Source organism: Echeneis naucrates, chromosome 11 (assembly GCF_900963305.1).
Source record: "Echeneis naucrates chromosome 11, fEcheNa1.1, whole genome shotgun sequence".
Taxonomy (NCBI): domain Eukaryota; kingdom Metazoa; phylum Chordata; class Actinopteri; order Carangiformes; family Echeneidae; genus Echeneis; species Echeneis naucrates.
This window is the reverse complement of record NC_042521.1, coordinates 14074244-14093673: the sequence shown is the minus strand read 5'-3', so window position 1 is coordinate 14093673 and position 19430 is coordinate 14074244. Positions and strand designations below refer to the sequence as shown.

The 19430-nt window shown below is 43.2% G+C and overlaps 2 protein-coding genes across 7 annotated transcripts in view; both read right to left on the bottom strand.

Moving 5' to 3' along the window:
• Positions 1 to 7812, bottom strand: part of trit1 (tRNA isopentenyltransferase 1) — a 36637-nt gene extending 28825 nt beyond the window's left edge. For 5 of the 6 annotated variants that reach the window (XM_029513376.1, XM_029513377.1, XM_029513375.1 and 2 more), the window contains exon 1: positions 7652 to 7812. In XM_029513376.1, coding sequence (XP_029369236.1) covers positions 7652 to 7810 — 159 coding nt within the window. In that variant the 5' untranslated portion in view covers positions 7811 to 7812. Of the gene's footprint in view, positions 1 to 1476; positions 1548 to 7651 lie in introns of those variants that run through there. The other variant, XM_029513378.1, reaches the window with a different exon arrangement.
• A 1637-nt stretch (positions 7813 to 9449) lies between these two features.
• myclb (MYCL proto-oncogene, bHLH transcription factor b) lies at positions 9450 to 14966 on the bottom strand. The gene is made up of 3 exons (XM_029513381.1): positions 14736 to 14966; positions 13190 to 13902; positions 9450 to 11618 (listed from the first exon to the last, which is right to left on the bottom strand). The coding sequence occupies exons 2-3, from the start codon at positions 13824 to 13826 to the stop codon at positions 10834 to 10836; spliced, it is 1422 nt and encodes a 473-aa protein (XP_029369241.1). The 5' UTR covers positions 13827 to 13902; positions 14736 to 14966; the 3' UTR covers positions 9450 to 10833.
• Positions 14967 to 19430: the final 4464 nt, after the last annotated feature.

Here is a 19430-nt window from a genome sequence, read left to right as displayed (position 1 = left end):
GCACGAGACAGCTGTTCCTCTGCCACATAAATAAGCTGGGGGGGTGGGGGGGGTGAGCATTGCCAAAAGAAAGAGAGAGGACAAGAGAGGCAGAGTGAAGAAAAAGAAAAACGCAGAGAACAAACACTCATTGAGAAAATGAAAAAAGGCTTCAGAGAAAAGGGGAAAAAAATGAAAAAGTAAGATGAAGCAGGTCTATCAGAGTATCATAGACCAGCAGTTTGGCAGAATTGGGATTTTATTCAACTTAAATGCTTGTCTGCAACTCTTGCAAGTTTGGGTGAAATATCAGCAAATATTGCTTAATTTTCTGTGGACAATTCTCTTGTGTAATTGTTAAGGAATACAAAATCTGATCCACTGGATCGGTATCAGCCCTGATAATGAAGCTAATCAAGTGGATCTGTTATCAGGTTTGTGGTCCACATTCAGTTTGTGAGCCAGTGATTTATAAAAAGGTCCAATCGATGCCACACCACTCGCTGTATGTGCTTTACAAACAGGGCATATACCCATTTCAGTGTGGAAGCAGTTGTAGGCCTTTACTGGTAAATAGAAAGTCCTGTTTTCACATTAGCTAAGGTTAGCATTCCCCTCAGTCATTGTTTATAGTTATTGTTATATGACTTTGTTATTGTTAATATCTAAATGGACAAACATAACAGCTCAGACAATAAAGAATACCATTTAACTATACATGGAAGATTTCTGTCTGATATTTCCTTCAACCTTCTTCATGCACAGTTTGATTCTGTGAAGTAAAAAAAATTGGTGCATTCTCAAATGTTGCCAAAAAAAAGCATTCGGCCTCTTTGACTAAGCATTATTTCACAAGGGTGGAGAGTGGAAACATGTTTTCCCATTTAAATCACAATGCAAGTACTCACAGCTCAAAAAATGATCTCCCACCAATCAAGTGACTATAAGAGACCTTTGGACATTACATGGAGCAGATGCCTTTGTCTCCTTGGATTAAATATTACAACAGCAGTAGTTGTGGAGCAGATGTTGGAAACCTTTTGCAACATTAAATGTGTGAAATGCAGCATTATTCAGCATTATTCAAACAACATTCGTCAAAGGGATGGAACTTGCTTCTTTTGTGCACAAGACTGCAATGATATGCAGCTTCTATCTGATGATTTCTTGACAACTGTTCAGGAAACAAAGAAGTGAAAGGGCATATTTTAGATAAGCAAACTTAATACATTATATAATTGTATTTTCTATACTTTATCCTGACGTCAGATCAAGGCAGCCCAAAGATGAGACTAACTGATGAGAATGACAAACCACAGGCCACATGGTGTGCTCACAGAAGAGCAGGTTAAAGTGCTGGCTTGCTTAGACGATGCTGACGGTTGAATTACCAAAGTTAGAGCAATCAGACCCAACCAACAAGCTTAATGTGAGTACAGTAGGCTCTTTGCAAATCAAAAATATAAAACATACAACTAGCAGTCAAAGGTAACTCACCTCAGAGTTACTCAATTGAGCTTTTCTGACATCATGTGCAAATCTTGTGAGTCTTCACACCTGATTGACCATAAAACCTCAGCAGCAAAAGTTAAAAAAAAAAAAACAGAACCTCACAAAGGAGTTGTAATAGTTCAGCAGGCTGGTTTTTATCTGCGAAGAAAAGAACCATGAGGAGCTGAAGCACCTTCACACCAACCAACTGGGAGGATGTTAGCCCTAGTCAGCCACAACCGCTCCTTGAACCTCTTTATATTTCCTCTGTGCTGTGCTGTGCTGTTTATGAGTGATGGTGAGATAAAACGCCATAAAGCACTGAACGCATCCAGCAAAGTGTTTTGAGAAAAGATTCATTCATAGAAGCTTCCTTAATAGAGCATCTACCGGTCAGCATCCCAAAGAGATGATTGCAAATTTTAAATACTGGGAGGGGAGGTGGAATATATACTTTGCACTTGCTAAGTGAATCCATTTGTAAATCAGACCAAATATATATGACAACTTGTCTTATTAGTAGTTTGGATTTTGAGTGTGTCCATGATGAAGCAATTATTTAACAGTTTTTTTTTCCTTCAAAACAATAATTTTCTCCTTATCTCTTCATGTTTTATATTGTAATTGTTACTTTTTAATGAAGGAACTGCTATAACATCCCAAAGTGTCAAAGTCTCACTGATTAAATACAACAGCAGGCTTAGTTGTAACAGGTCAACCCTGGTGCAGCTCAGTTCGTCCTTACTCTGACCCCTGGCCATGACCCTGTCCGCAAGTCCCACAAGATGGCTCTACGTTTATATCCCTCTCTGAATCCTTTCCTCCGTTATTCTTTCAACCGAATGCCCTTTTTTTTCTCCCTTCTATCCTTCTCCCTCAAGGCACCATCCTTCAACAATTCATCCCTCCATTCTCCCCTTTTCTCTCTGTCTCTCTGTGGGGAATGGCCCAGTAATGCCAGACTAATAAATCATTCATGGCGTTGTCTCCCCACCCCACCCTTCCTCTTTCTCCTCCTCCATCCTGCCATCCTCTTCTCCCTCACTGCTTTGCTCTAGCGGTGACCGCATCACCACACCCGCAGACTACAATTTACCCGCACGCACACAGACATACAGACACACAAACAAAAACAACAGAAGTAAGAGTTAATCATCTCTCTCTTTTTTCGGCTGGCTCCTACACCAGCTTAGATTACTTAAAAAGCATGCATCATAAATTGAATGTGGGAGGCAGGAACATCGCCTCAGTTGCAATGCAAACAGATACGTCAAAGCCCAGACAGGTCATAGGCACACCAGACAGATAGAGAGACAGTGGGGAATGGGGGGGGGGGGGGGGGGGAGTGAGTGAGAGATGGTCAGATATCCACAGAGAGAGAGACGACGAGGAGTCATTGCAAGTGAATTAGATGGATACAACACATAGCTGCACAGTTTGAGTGTGGGATGTGTTAAATACGCATATAAGCAGGTGGTGTGTGTGCCTGTGTAACAACCTCTGGCCAATAATAAGCATAACCTTTGAAAGAATAAGCAACCCTCATAGTGGCGACACAACCATCAAATTTACGAGTAACGACAAATCGGCCCTGCTGTGTTCTTACACTGAGAGAGACCTCCCTCGTTCTCCTTTTATGGCACTGCAAAGGCAGAGATGACACATGACAGCTTTTCTACTGTTCGCGTCCATTTCTCACATTCACCAGAAAAAGAATAATCCTTGATAACCCAAATGTTCCTTTGTCCCAACTTATGGATATGGCAGCTCCCTCTTTTATACACGGATAAACCAAAGGGTCAGTGGCCATCAATGCTTACCATAGTTTCACAAACTAATATTTCTAATGTTGCCTGTTAAATTGCCCCCCCAAGACCTCTGATGGCCTTTTGGTTTTAAAAAAACAAAAAAACAAAAAAACACAGCCATGCTAACGCATACGCACTGAAGCACACCCCCCCCCTTTTTTTTTTTTTTTTTTTTTTTACACCCTGTGGTGAAACTATTAATGTAGTGACAGTGTGTTAGTTAACACATAATGGAAAGTAACTGTGAGAAATCTGCTCATGCACAAAAAGCATAATGAGCTCAATTTTTGTTTAGACAGCAGGAAATGTTCAGTGATTCGAGTTAAAGTATAAAGTGACACTGACGGTTTTGTATGATTTTACCAATTAACTTGTAACTGAAAGGACTTTTCATGACTAATTATTAATTTAGATTAATTTCCTGCCTTCAAAGCAGCAATTATTCTCTGTTTATTTCACTCTAAAGTACAATTAAATAGGAAACCTTATTGAGATTGGAAAGCCATGACAGTGAACATGAAGTCATGTTCACGTTATTTTTGTCAGAGCTCAATAAAAATATGAAGCAGAGACCGTTCTCTCTTGGTTGATGCCTTCAGGTATCCCAGGAGAAATGTAATTTGAGTTTAGTTTGGTCATAAAGTACAAACAACATTACAGAATCTGGCTAAATACTTAATCAGCACAGCACTGAAGGAAATACACTGTAACATATCACTAAGTACATGCCCATCAACCTCAGATCAAGCTGGAAAAAAAAAGCGAGTAGACTTTGGTTGCACATTGAAGAGAAAGATTAAAAAAAAAAAAAAAAAAAAAAAAAAAAGTGACACTGACAGTAGCAAAGAACAGTCCCTGCCAATTTTCTTAAAATGAAGAGTGAGACTGGGAGCTCAGCAATGTCTCACTGCTCTAATGTGTAGCTGAACATAAATAAGTTAGCATATAAACGATGACCACAGCTTTAAGTAAACTGATCTAATGTTTCAGCCTGAGTACCGCTCACATGAATCACCTCTGAACACTTCATCCCCATGCTGTCACTGTCTATTTCAGCTGTTTCTTATTACCAATAATGCCCTGCAAAGCGTTGTCAAGAGACGGCGGCTTGATAAATCACTTGCTCCCCTGAGGTCGTGCTTGATTGACAAACAATGTCAGCTCATCAAAAGCCTGATTCAAACAATTAAATCCCACAATTTGGGCCTTCCAAACAGTGAGTGCAGCAGTAACTCATGGCGTGATGTGGCAGTATAACACATACTAGAAAAAAGGAATATGCAAAAACATAAAAAAATTAATAATACTAAAAATACTAATAATAATAATAATCTGATTGTGATTACTTTTGGCTGATAAGTCATGATTTCAGTTGGTTGCATTTTATCTTAATATTGGTGATTATGTGAGTTTTGTTGGCGCTTGTACCAAACAACTTTGCTCTCTTTCACTTGTACAATGTATGCAGCTTCTCTGAGGTACCACAATACTTTTGTCACAGCCTATTGTAATTACGCTGGATAAAAAAAAGCATCTATATATACATGAAAACAAGCAATATATTTAATTTGTAAATTCTAACTTTAAAAATCCTTTTACTATTGTTAAGCATCCTTCGAAGCCAGAAAAGCCACACAGTTTATCAGATGCTTGAACCTCATCCTCATCCATTGAACACTGAACATCCATTTTTTAAGGTGATTTTTAAGGTGAAAAGATGTGAAGCCCTTTAATCTATTTTAAAACAATTTGTGTAAAGGATGAGCAAAGGAACCTCAGTTAAATGCAAGAGGGCATCGAGTCCAGTTTAAATTTAGTAAAGGATCTGGTGTTCTGTACTACTAAAACTTCTGCATTTATCTAATAGTGAAACAGAAGCCTCAGATTCTTTGTGTAAGTAACTTGATATGGATCACTAATTTAAGCACACACCCAATGAGATCATTTTGGTATCCATAGTTGAGGTGAAGGGAAGAAAATGGGCTGGCATTCGTTCATCTAAAAATGACACTAATATGCTGACATTTTCCCATCGCTCCAACATTTAGGGAGCAAAGGAATGGTGACAGTTTTGTTGGAAGACTCTGAAGGACCCCCACCAATGCCTGGAGCCCACTTTGGGGAACCACTGGTTTACACTATTTGGCGGCGCCTCATTCAATGACAGTACAGCGAGGCACTTGTGTGTTTGCCATAGATAGCATGTTCCTTTAATGAGTGAATAATATCCCCTTGCATGTCCAATGAACTGTTGGCTGGGAGCATGGGCCAGGGGCAGGAGGTGGGGGGCCATGATAACACAATAGGAGTGTTAGGGAGTGTGGGAACCAATTCTCCCTGGGACAATAGACACTTCCCAGTGGCCACAGCATGGCCATTCACTATCAGCTGCTGGGCTGGTATAGCACCGTGCTGAATATGCACCAGCTCAGCACAATACTGCTTTCTCCCAAACAAGACCAGACTGTTTCCTATCCCAAAGACAACACAGGCCAGCTCTAGCCTATACACAGCCCCATTCTCACATAAGCAGTCTCTTTCTCACTCACTCCATGTGTACATGTCTCCCTGGCTTACTCTCACTGTCACACATGCCAACAGCATGGTAGCAACAAGGCTGGGGATTGTGGAGATAGGCGCCAGCTTCCGCACTGCAATTAGGCCACCGTTTCCCTCCACTGGGGCTGCTGGTCGCTGAGATATTTTTGGCCTGAAATGTTATTAGCGTAACCCAGTTTACCCAGTACCAGGTGACTGCTAGAGGAATCACTCTCTACGGGGATGCTAGCGCACCAGGACAATACAGGTACCAAGTGGTGTGGAGGATGGAAGGGGAGAGAGGCGATACTGAAATTACTGAATTCTGCAGTAAGAGAAATCCCTACCGGACACTGGTAGATTTGGATAAACCCATATTTGCTGTGTGTGCGTGTAATTCTGCATGTCCACACCATGCTCTGGTGTGACCCGGACTCAAACGGGTACCCAGCGTTTTCTTGTGTGCTTATGACCTCTCGTTGCTGCGGCAACGGAGCCTGAGAACCAAAAGGGGAGGGCGGGGCTGAAAGAGAGGCGTGAGAAGCGACGCAAGTGTGAGAATTTTTACTTGTCACTGCACTCACACACACACACACACACCCCCATTATCTATTCCTCTACAGTAAACTCAAACATTTACTATGTAGTCATGTGTGTAATGGTTGCATTTGTGCTGTTTTATATTGAACATAATAACAGAAATGCAAGTACAGAAAGCAATAAACATTCCAACTAAATTATGACTCATCACATTCAATCCTACTTTGCTTCATTTAGCTCAGAGCGATGCTGCTGAAATTCTGGCACGCATGACTTAAAGACTTCATCATAAGGCACAAACAGCACATTTGATAATCACCATCACATTAAGCAGTGCATAGTCCCTATTTTACAAACCTCAAAATTCACTCTTGGGCAGAGCTCATGTTGCTAAAACCAGCAGCCACCTGATGCAGCTACTCAACAGCTACTTACTGTTCATAGGTGACACTTTAATTCCCTTGAGTTTTATCATAGGATGAGTGGCACCTCAAAAGAAATAATGCAATCTGGCTTCAGCTATTTGAGTTTCATTCATCTCTGTCAGATGAAGCGTTCTGGTTAGAAGATAGACAAATAATTTATAGCTTATTATTCCACTCGTTATATCATATGCTTCCTAACCTGAGTACAAATGTCGTTTCATGCACAAACATACAAATGACAACAAAATCATGATCATATCATAAAATCATAAACATGGTAGAATGGAGAGACATGAGACGAACAAAAGGCACAGAAACACTACAGGACTCAGTAATAAACTGCAATGCCTTGTTTTTATCTCGACCCACCTCTTTACCTTGTGTGTACATTCATGGCTTTAACAGGACAGCAGCCTGCTGGGCACTTTTAGTAGGTCATATTTGTGGCGTATGGTTGTTGTCCTCGGCTGCTATGTCCCCGCAGTGTCCTACAGACCGACGGTGGTGCAGATCAGACTGTCCCAGCACAACAGAGCCGATGATAAATGCTGGACTCGAGTCAGAGCTGACCTTAGGCTTGTAATAGTGGAGGTTTGATCTGGCTAGGGATGGAAATGTACTATAGTAAATGTCCTCGCTGTGCTAGCACCTGCTATCTGACGCAAAGGGGTTTTCGGCTTGCTACAGAACCCTCGTTAAAAAACACTGGGTGAGACGACACCCTGCTAAATGTACCCGGCCCTGTGCTCATCTGTGTGGAAAACAGCTCGTGTTCCTCGATGTATTTCACCCATCTGAGTGTCATCCAGAGCATTATGGCTGCCATGTCAAGGTCTCTCCGCGCAAGAGACTGCTTAACACCATTCGTACCTGCATGGAGTCAGCGCTGATTATCTCTCCCTGAAGCCGTTTTCCGATCTCTATTGCCAGTTTGGACTTCCCGGTACCGGTAGCTCCCAAAACCACCACCAACGACGGAGCCATCGCTTTCCGTAAGGCGGACTGCACGCTACGAGTGGACGCCGCCATGATGCTACTGCCTCGGCTCCCAGCTGACAGAGGTACGCATGCGCAGCGGGGGTGGACCGTAGAGGCGGGCTCTGTTACCAAGCAACAGGGAACCGTTACCTTGGAAACGTTGATTGATGGGGCCGATTTCCTTCTCAGTCTAATAAATGCAGTTCTGCTAAAACATTGTTGCCCTCCCGATGCAAATCACGATCTGATTGGTTTGCCTGTTATTAGCCTGGATTAAAATCTTCTCGGTTCAAAATGAATCAGCCAATAAGGTGTCAGAACAGAGATGTTGCTTTATTTGTGAACAGACTGATAACATTTACTACGTCTATGAGTTGTCTTCACAAATTGGGCTGCACTGTAGTTGGTGTGGTTACTATGGAAACTATCAGGGCTCTGTGAGCAAATATGTTTATTGCCATGGCAAAAATGCCAGGATGGGTTACCTTGGAGACTGCTCAGAACAAATGGAAGCATGTGTTCAATCATACAGGTAGTTTATATTGAAAACCATCCCATTATGATATAGTTTAACGATAATACAGGGCAGGATCGTAAGCACGTGAAAGAGACAAAGTCGATAAACAAAGGATTTATGATGTCAAACCATGAAATTTATTAATATTATGACTTACTCTTCATACATAGAGGCTTATGAGGTACAGAAAAAACAAAGTGCTGAGACAAGGCTCCAAATTCACCATAGTTGGAAGTCTGAAAGTAAGCAAGCGATGTCCACTGCTACCATGAGTGTGCCCACCGCAGAGACCAGTGATCGATACAAGAAAAAAATGAAATATGGGGCACACCACTGCTGTGGGTGCACCTTATTGAGGAACAAACAAAAAAAAAATAAAAAATCAGGGCTATTGGTGGTTTGTGCTGAATAATAAGGTTTATTTGTGAGAGGAGGGGAGAAAGGAAAGCATTAATGATATCCTAGTATTTCTTGCCAAGTACACCATGAATCCACTAATCAAATCATTGAGGGCACTTTTTGAGGTCATGTAATACATACAGCATATTATATTATATTATGTTGTTTCTCCCCCTCAAGCACCGTCTGTGAACCTATCACAAGAGTTACAAACTACTTTGAGGGTTTCCTGAGTGCTAGGGATCGAGTCATTTACAATACTAGATCCAGGGCTACAGTGTTTCTCCGTTTGATGGCTTGTGGGGCAATAAGGAGCACCAGGCTTGCAGGAAAAAAGAAAAAAGAAAAAAAAAAAAGCCCCAACATTAAGGTCACTAAAGGCTACACAAAGACAAGCTTAAATCGGTAGATCTTCTTAAGCGCCACCCTCCTCCACCCCACCCTGTGCCAGATTTCAGAGTGTGTTACAGCTACAGTGATTGAGTGGACTGAATACAGCTTTCAGGTAATTTCCACTCCAAAGAGAGAGAAAGAGAAGCATACGTCACATGCCAATTTACAGCACACAACCGCCAATAAAGCCCTGGTGGCTGGATAACAAAAATAGTCAATAATTCACACTCAAACTCAACTTGGTAGGAAAATATAGTATAAAACTTTTGTCAGCTCTTGACTTGTACAAATAAAGAAACCCCAGAGACAGAAAAAAAAAAAAAAAACTGAAAACAATTATCACAAAAAAGAAAATAAGTTGTGACAAAGTGGCTAGTGTGATCAATGTTCAGTGAGTGTTTTATTTTGACTCTTTTTCATTATCATTTTATTAACAAAAATAGAAGCTTTAAGTTATCTTTGAAAAGCCAGCAAGCCTAACCCCGGTTTAGCACACAAGGCCCAACAAAAACTAGGATGAGTATAGTAGACAGCTCTGGTTTTGGTTTGAAGGGGCTGTACAGTAAGGGTACTATATACATAACATCCGACGGGACAGTCTACATACACTGAAAGGCTTCTATAGGCATTACATGAAATAAAAAAAATAATTAACAAATGTAAATCACACAGTAAGATGAAACAATATACTATTGGAACTCAGTGGGCCTCATTCTGAGCAAAGGTTGGCATGTTTGACAGATTAAATTTGAGCCATTTTATTAAAGATTCTTTTGGTTAATTATTTGATTGGTAGCTTTGTAAAGTTTTTTGCAGATTGTTGCTTGAAACAGTTGTAACTCTCAAAATTATGGCAACACAATTTCATTTTCTCCAAATAAATGCTACAAAAACAGGCTGTTATTGTGCTGCTGTCAAGACATCTGATGCAAGATGAAAACTATAAGTCTAGATGTGAAAACCTGCAGGCATAGAAGTTAAGACAAACTGAGCCATTACAGAGGTCCTGAACATAGTGTCCATACAGTTGTAACATTACTGTTGGATTGCTCAATATAGTCCAACTACATCCCCATGCATCTCCATTATCAGCAAGCATCAAGCTAGCAACTCCTAATGCTGACGGGGGGGGGGGGGGGGGGGGATGGAAAGAGGGTAGACAGTAGAAAGACAGAGCAAGACATAATGAAAATGTAAAAAAGGACAAAATTGTATGCAAGCACAAAAGAAGAAAGATATTTGAAAGAGGAAACAAACTCTAGGGGGCTCTTCAGACTGATAGAAAAGGGAGACATTACTGCTGTGCAAGCACATCTATCACAAGGAGACGTCTGACCAGACCATGCAGCAGTTAAACAGCACAGTTGTAGCAGTTTATCAACCAGAAGCTGCTGCTTTCACAGCAGCCCTCCCAGTGGCAAGCAACAGTTTAACATTTTTGGCAAGGGGAAACATTTCAGTTTAACAAATTTGTATTGAGTAACCATGGACATATTCATCTGCCTGTTAAAGTCATAAGATCAGTCCCCCACTTGCTGTTCCGAATGGCTGGTGGCCTTGTCAATCACTCAGAAGCTAATGTGCAAACCACAAAAACAGAACAAAAATAAAAAAAAATTATACATATATATCTCCACCCGCACTATTCCAACATGACTAACTCAAAGTGAATATCAGTATCTTTTGTCCTTCATGTAGTCCCTTTGAGTTCTGTGAGTGTAGGTGTGTGGTGTGATGGCAGCCCCCCCCCCCCCCCAAACCCCGCTCAGGAGCGTTTGAGCAGTGCCAGCCTCTGCAGCAGCTGCAGCTGCTTGGCTTTCAGCTGCTTCCTCTCCTGAGCTTTCTGCCTCTCACTGGCATGCAGCTGCTGCAGGTACTCTGTGGCTCGCGTCAGGATTGCCACCTTGGGAGTCTTGGGGCAGTCTGCTAAGCCCGGGATCTCATCCCGCAGCGATAGGAAACGCGAGCGCAAGTCGTTCCGCCTCTTGCGCTCCAAGAAGTTGTGCGCTTTGCGTTTGTCTGTATCTTCACAGTCAGAGGACTGGGGGCTTGAAAGGTGGGTGAGGGTGTGGGGCTTTGAAGGGGAGGAGTTTTGAGAATGGGAGGAAGAAGAGGAGGGAGGAGATGAAGGCAATGTTGATGAGGTGGGAGAGGAGGCGCTGAGGTTAGGGGACTCTGACCTGACTCCAGCCACTGTCACATGAGACCTTCTGCTGTCTAAGTTCAGAGGGGCGTGGCCAGTTCGGGGCTGGTGGTAGTGGGAGTTCTGGTGAGACTGGATCACATGGGTGGAGGCCTCCTGCCGGACCCTCTTGCGAGGTGGTTCAATTGGGGGGGGTAAAGTGTCTGGTGATGGGGCAGCATAGTTGTGCTGCTGTTGGTGAATGGAGATGTGGAAACGCTTCATGCCGGGGTCGAGGGGGTCAGCCCGCACTGTGATGGTCACAGGCTTCCGGGTGTTGACCATTCGACGAGGTTTACGCTGCTGCTTGTGCTCCACTGTCACAACATCAATCTCCTCTTCATCCTCATCCTTGTCATCTTCATCATCTGAAAGGGTAAAAGAAATCCAGTAAACAAAATATTTGATTGTAAAGAATAGAAAACATGGTCCAAACTACAAATGACTGAATTTATGTCAAACAGATCCTCATAAGACACACTCTTTTAAAAGACAATTAACATTCTGTAAAATGCCGTTTGACCTGATGGCATCTTACATAATCATAATAACATAAACACTACAAAAATACATCCCTTGACTAATGATCCCTCCATTAGGTCAGCTCCCTGAGAGGGAATTCTCCCTCTTCATTCATGTGGACAGAGGGAGGATGAGAGGCAGAGAGACTGGATTAAGAGGCACTCAGGTGAAAAATCAGCAATTCTTCAACTTGTTAAAACAGGCTGTCTAATATTCAATGCCACACAAGCTTAAAAAACAGTTTGCTGTGTATGGTGTATTAAGCATAAAGGAAAGGACCCATTGGCTTGATTCCCACCAACTGACTCCTGGGAGAATTTCAATGCTCATGTGAACTGAAACACTTTTTTTGTTTTGTTTTTTTTTTTAATAAAATAATTGCACCTTTGTGAATTTGGCACCTCAGAAAGTAATGTCTACATGGGGGGGGCTTCCTAACTATTTTCAACAGCACTTGTATGACAAAAGGGATATGATGATATTACCAGGCATACAAAATCTCTCAAGTGGCTCTACTGGTGCACACATTTCTAATGAAAGCGCATTCTGAGCTTATTCAGGCAAACACTATTCCCCAAAACAGTGCAAAATGCTGCCTTCAAAACTTGTGTCAAACAATTCTGCAGGCCCAGCCTTCCTCCTAAATGGCTAATCCCACTCTATTCACAGCCCAGGCCGGCTGACTGGGACCAGGTCCACCCACTGACACAATTGGCGCTGCAGCCTGTTGAGTGGAGGAATGCAGCAACAAGTTCCCTTTGTGACATTCCACACACGATTATGCACGGTCCAAGCTCAACATCACATGGCAACCTACATACCAAAGTTAAGCGTTTGGGTTCAACGAGGAAATATATATAAAAAAAAAAAAAAAAAAAAAAAAAAAAATCTGAATTCTGAAGTCAGGGAAAATTTTGACCAAACATAACTAAATAGAGGGTTGATTTTCCTCTTCTTCCCTCAGCTTGATGCATGAAGTTCCAATAATGTGTTATTCTTTACCGAATTCATGTCAAACCCCGAGTTAGGGAGTGCAGAGAGGATATTGTTATCATAAGTCAGGCTGGAGGAGAAGGGAGAGGTAGCAGCTGGTCGACTGGAGCCCCGCCAAGCAGCAGATGTTTCAATGGGCGTGTCACTCTCTGGGCTTGAAGCATGTGTTGCATGCACCAAGGTAACGCAATGCAGTCATCATGTGCCATGCCAGCCCTCTCAGTCAGATAACAGCTTATCGCTGACTGGATAAGGGGAAACTAATTGGAATATAAACCCAAAATGAATCTACACAGAGAAGTAGGGGGTTTTAGAATAAAATTGTTGGCAAATGGGGAGATGGCACTGCTGATCACTTCTGGAAGTCAAAGGAGATCTAAACATGATTCTTGCAGAGAAGTGCTGTGTTGCATCAGTTACTGACCTGAGGAGTCGGTGTGAGATTCTGAACCAGAGGACACTTGTTTCTTGCACCCGCCGGTCAACGGGAAGGTGAGAACCGCAGCAGGGTCCACGCAGTCCGCCGCCAAGCCGCCGAGGGCTGGCGCGTCTGCAGCCGCGCACTGCGCCCTCCCCGGGGATCCAACGGGGACTTTAGCGGCGGCCGCCCCCGTCCCGGGACAGGAGGCGTAGCGCTCCCCTACAACTCTTTCCAGCTGCTGGCCGGCCGAGAAGCCGCTCCACATGCAGTCCTGGATGATGATGGAGCTCAGGTTCCCGAAAGAGTCGTTGGCCGCGGTCAGTTTGCAGGGCAGGTCCTGCTGCTGGTGCTGGTGGTGCTGCTCGTCCTCCTGCCCCAGGAACTGAGAGACCCACTCCAGCTTGTCCCCCAGAGACGGGTACAGCAACCCGACCCTGCCCGACCCTTCCACCGTCCGGATGGGGGACATGGGCGGGGTCGGCACCAGCTCGAATTTCTTCCATATGTCCTCGCTGGGTGCTGTGGACTTGAAGAAATCCTCATCCGGGTCGTGGTCGTCGTAGAAATAATGTTGGTAATGATCGAGGTGGTCCATGTCCCAGTTTTCATAACGAGGCGCGGTGGAGCTTATGCCCGGCATGGGGGCTGCAGGCTGGTGGCGGTAGGGTGGTGGGGTAGGGGGGAGTTGTGGGTGAATCACTCCCTGTTCCCTCGGTCTGCACAGGGATAGAGCCAATAGTTGTATCAGTACTGAGCCTCATTCTCATTAAAATAATCACACCCCTGTCTGTGGACATTGGCTCAATCTGCGTCCGCACTGCCGCCAGAGTAATGCACAATAGCTGATTATTGTCAATAATTACACCCTTGCTTTTTTTTCCTGCGGTAAACACAAACTTTAAAATACACAAGAGATCAAATAATCATGTATGGGAACACAGTGTGCCAGCTGAGACCCTGTGAGGTCACCGAGTCCCACTGACACCGGAGAGGTTATTAATACCAACTACCCTGCGCTCAAATACTGCGAAGTTAAAGTTAAACTAGTCCGTGTTGCCGCCGAGAAGTTCAAGTTTCGCAACAGTGTTTCATTACATAACAGTGTTTTAGTAGTATACTATGCTGTGACAGGCGGAGGGACGGAGACAGAGGAGGAGTGTGTGTGTGTGTGGGGGGGGGGGGGGGGGGGGGGTTTACGAACAAGGGGGCTCAGCAGAAACAGAGGGATTAAAAGAGTCTGAAATGGATTAATTGGAGGAACAGGTACCAGCCCCGCAGCCGGCCAAACAGAGAACAGAGTGTCATGCAAAGTGCTTCATGAGCCTCCTCCTCGGTCCGGCTCTCTGATCAAGCTCAGAGACTTCAGCTGCGACTAAAGAGCGCCGATCAGTTAATTAAACAGCAGCGAGCTGAAAGCTGCAACACCTCCAGACTCCAGCCTGGACCTTTATCCCATCAAGAGCCACGATCCTGCGGCTGTCTACGCCCACACAGAGGGAAGCTTCTGTGGGAATAAATAATCATAATAACAGCAGTAAAGGAGTTTTACCTGGTGCTGGGAGTGAAAACCCTGCCTTAGTCTTCATAGATCCGCCGTGTGAAATGTAGCCTAAGTGTCCAAAAACGGTGCAATTATTTTTTTTTCCCCTCCTTAAAGTAGCCGGAGATATGAGATCCTCCGCTCCTGCAGTCGCCTTCAGCTCACCGACAGCCGCTGAAGCGAGTCAATCCGTTTGGTCAGAGAGCTGGATGGGCTTCGTCTGCGGTCACTTTCTGTGCAGACTGCTGCACTATGTGATCCGGGAGATGCAGGGTTGGCTGTTATGCATAGAAAGGCGGGTCGTAGTAGTGTAGCCACGCCCACCGTTTAAAGGCGCAGCGCTAAAAAAAAAATAAAAAAAAAAAACTGCAGCGGGATCTCTTATGAGAGCAGACGGTTATATGACTCTGATTTCATAAGATGACGCTCATGAGGATTTTGCAACCGTCATGCAAACATAACATCGTGTGTGTGTGTGTGTGTGTAAGCAGAGTTGGCGAAGTGTGAACACTTGTGCTGTGCATGCAGTATGAAAAGGAAGGTAGGGACCCGCAACAGGAGGGATACACTCTAGTAGTCTGCATATGTGCGCGTTCCACATTCACAACAGTTTCACGTGAACATATGGCTGCAGTATCTGGTGTCTTCGATGCATCGTAGTCTCTGTAATCAATATCAAGCTTGTGACGTGGAGCCCTCCCTTTGAGAGAGTTAATATAGAAGCAGCGCTCTCTGCCATGTTGTGCGTGTGTGCGTGTGTTTCTCCTCGACAGCTGCATGCACATGCAGATACCCAGACGCGCACCAACAACTGCTGACGCTTGTTTTTCCTGCCATATGAAACCAGGGCCTCTTTCGACTCCTGAAACTAAAACGCGCAAACTGCCACACTCACACTTGAGAATGATGATTGGGAAACATCCTTCCTATAACTGCCCCTCTGAAGTTCCCCCTGCAGCTCAGCAGGGAGGCAGACACCGTGAAATCCTTGTCTGACCATTTCATCTTCCCATCAGACACACACTCTCTCTCTCACACACACACACACACACACACACCTCCTCTTACCCTAGACCCCATCATGTGTCACTCATCCTTTATTCTTCTCTCCTCAGTTTTACTCTTTCCTGCTCCACCCCACCACCACACCAAACCCCTCAACCCTCCACGTTCTTCTTGCACTTTTATCCTCAGTCACCCCTGATCAAAAAGATCTTGACCCCACATGAAACAGGGAGATTTTAGAGGGTTATATCCTCCATTTCCCAGGAGCTAGGCTACAAAGACACAGACCTAACAGACTGGAGAAACACAGGCAGCAATCATTCAGCTTCCCCTCTCCATCACTCTCTCCTTCTCAGCTTGCTCCGTTGAGATTGTGATCTCCCCTTCTTTTCGTGCTTTCATCTCATTCCACTCTGTCTTCTGTCTTACATGCTTTCAAATACGTAATCTGCCATCCTGCTTTGAATTAATCATCAAAAGTCAATGAGTGCAAGGCTAGGCTCTTTAAAGTGTACCAAGAAAATGTCTTTTTAAACAAAATAAGAAGTTGAAGTGCTTTTAAGGAGCCCCTCTCACTGTTTTAATCATTTAAATGTACAAAAATATGCAATTTCCCATTCAGCAGCAACATTTCATTGATTTAAATGTAAATAAGCATTTTGATATAATGTGCAAAATGTTATATCCAGGTTGTTCCTGCCACGGGGGTAATGTGCTGGGTGCAGTGACAAACATCTCATTTACAGAATTCCCATATGGATTAGTGAACCATATTTGCATGAAAATAGGAAGTGTAACTTATGATGTGTGCTGAAGCTCTGATTTCCCTCTATTTTTTCTCTTGAAGCCCCCCTTACAGTACTGACGGGCAAGAAGGAGCCTCATAGGATTAAAGAATCATTATCATTCATGAGGTACCAATTAAGTAATATTTGCTCCCAGAGCAGGGAAGCTGATAATGTTGGGCTACACTATATATACATATATGTGTGTGTGTGTAAAAGCATTGCGCTTTTGTGCAACAACTTAAAGCAAAATTACTGTGTGTGCTAACCTCCATTAGCTCAGCTCAGCATAAAGACTCACTTACAGTATTTAATAGGTTACATCTCATTTGTTTAAAATGCACAAAAGATGTTTTCAAGAGTGATATGAAGAGCAATGTTCTGTGTGGAGTGACTTTTATGAGACAACTAGTAGTACTTTAAAAGTCAAATTGTCATGAAATAGTTTTGAGGAAAAAAAAAACATTTCCTTTTTTTGCTAAGCCTTCATATTTACACGGTGGGTTTGGTGACGATCTTAACTTTGCAGGCCACATTCATTCTAACTTTAAAATTCATTTCAGTGAATGGAACAGCTTGTTAAATGGACGTTGGCTGTTTAACTTTGCACTGTTGTGAAGTGCTTCCAGGGCTGTAAAATTATGCCTTATTTTGTTTTAAAAACCACTCTGCAGTTTTTGCTGCCTGACAAACCATCAAATCAGTCTGATACCTGCTAACCCTCAACAAAGAAATGTGGAAACCGTAATATCTTGGGAAACAACGCATGTTGTTTAAGGTAGGGGTGCTTCTAAATCAATGGCCTCACTGTCCAGTTTGAACCGCCGTCATTGCTTTCAACTTTCTCCACCCAGTTTCATCCCCACATATGTAACAGCTTCTTCCCTTTGATGCATTCTTATTTTAACCAAAGATACTCTCACTTTAAAACCTCTGCTGTTTTTTTTCTTACCCAGCAGCTTTTGGTGTAACATGATGTATGTTTGCACCGCATTACATTTTAATGTGATGTGGTTGCTTTTAATCATTAGCTCAGACCTGATTAAATGAAGCTGGAATGATCCCTGTGGGACTGCTGCAGCAACAGCAGCAACAGTGCACAATATGAATTTCTCATGCAGAATACTTCAGATATTAAAAATGATCACACTTATGCCAAGGTACAGCCGAAGTAGAAGAGCAAATATACAATAGCAGGGTTGTGTGGGTCCAAAATATGCAAATGTGTGCTTAAACCACATGTTCAGATGAGCAAGAATCACGCAGATTAGAGTTGGGTCGGTGCCACCACCTCATTGTTATCGATCAAAGCATTTTCTATGCATAATGAGTAAATACATATGACAATCTATTTCGGAGAGGTAGAACGTAAGGAGTAAAGAAAGGGAAGTAGCTGGGGAAGGCAGTGATTGCCTCGAAGGTAGGTGGAATAAGGAGGAGAGTGTCGCCCCGCCTCCCTCCACTCTTCTTCCCCATCTTTTCCGGGGTCACCCCAATGCTCCAACCCACTCTGACCTTCCAGACTGATCAATGAACACCTAGTCTGGGTCCCACCCAGTCTGGAGCAGCTACAAGTTCATTTGGTGTAATCTGGGAGGCTGGAGAGGAAAAGTGACAGCTGCTACCCACTGGATAGTGTTGACCTCCTACTCACACGCACAGACACACACACACACACACACACACACACATACGGTAAGTGAGAGGATTGCCTTTCAGTCCAGATGCTCACTACATCAAGCAATTTGCACACAGAGCTGCACACACACAGACACACTCACACATAAATGCACATATATGCAGTTTCATTTTCTTTGTCTGACCTTCCAGCTGTGTACTTATTTTTTAAACATCAAAACTAACATCATTTCTCACTTCTCTATTGTTGTGTTGAGTAATAGAAATTACTTTAGTTCCTTATGTGACCCAAGTTTTGAGATATATTCTTTTTCCAATCTAGTGCCACTGAGATGAATATAGATTAGTCTGACAGTGTCACTGGATGAAGGCGTGGCACCCACCGACAGGTTTACAGTCCATCACAGGGCCGAGCCATTCACACTCACCAATTTACCCAATCCTGATTGTTTTTGGAGGAAGCTGGAATATCTGGAGCAAAAACCATGCAGGCAGATGGAGAACACGCAAACACCACACAGAAAGTCCTAGGAATTGAACCGAGAGCTGTCAACAAGCTGCAGCCATGCCACGCTGTTCTGAGTGCCAAATACTGAAGAAACAATTCCCAAAATAAAATAGTGACTTTCAATGTTGCTAATTTAATCATTAATATTTACTGTCATAGAGGGATATTTAACCCTAAACCTCTAACCTCTATATCATGCATGTTTTCTTTTAAAAGTGTCCTGATGGACTTTCAGTTAATCTCTCGAAGAATATTAGCTAATCAAAGCAGGAAATACTGCACACTATTGGTTAACTCTCCCCTGCAGTCTAAATAATCTATACAATCTTTGTATATCTTCCTGTGTTGGTGAGCGTCTGTCATGTCTCTACTTGTCTATATGAGTTTACACATGTGTGCAAAAACAAATCAAAGGATCAATGGATTTTAACCAAACAGCAGCACAACTAATGATGAGCAGTTATAGAAAAGGCATCAAGATGGCAGGAAATCCATTCAGATGTCAATCAGACTCACCAAATACCAGTACTGCGCAAACCTCCTTGCATTCATGTGTAGCAAAATACAATGCTACAGTGATATAGACAGGTAAAGTAACTGAATGCATTTATCTGTGTTCATGCATAATGTACAGAAGAGCCCATTTCTGACTGTACGCACACCCATCAGCAGCACTGATTAACAAGCCGTTGTTACCCAGTTGCTTCTCTTTTCTCTTCAGTGACTTTTATTGCATTCTGGGTAGAAATCAATTGTGGAGGAACAGGC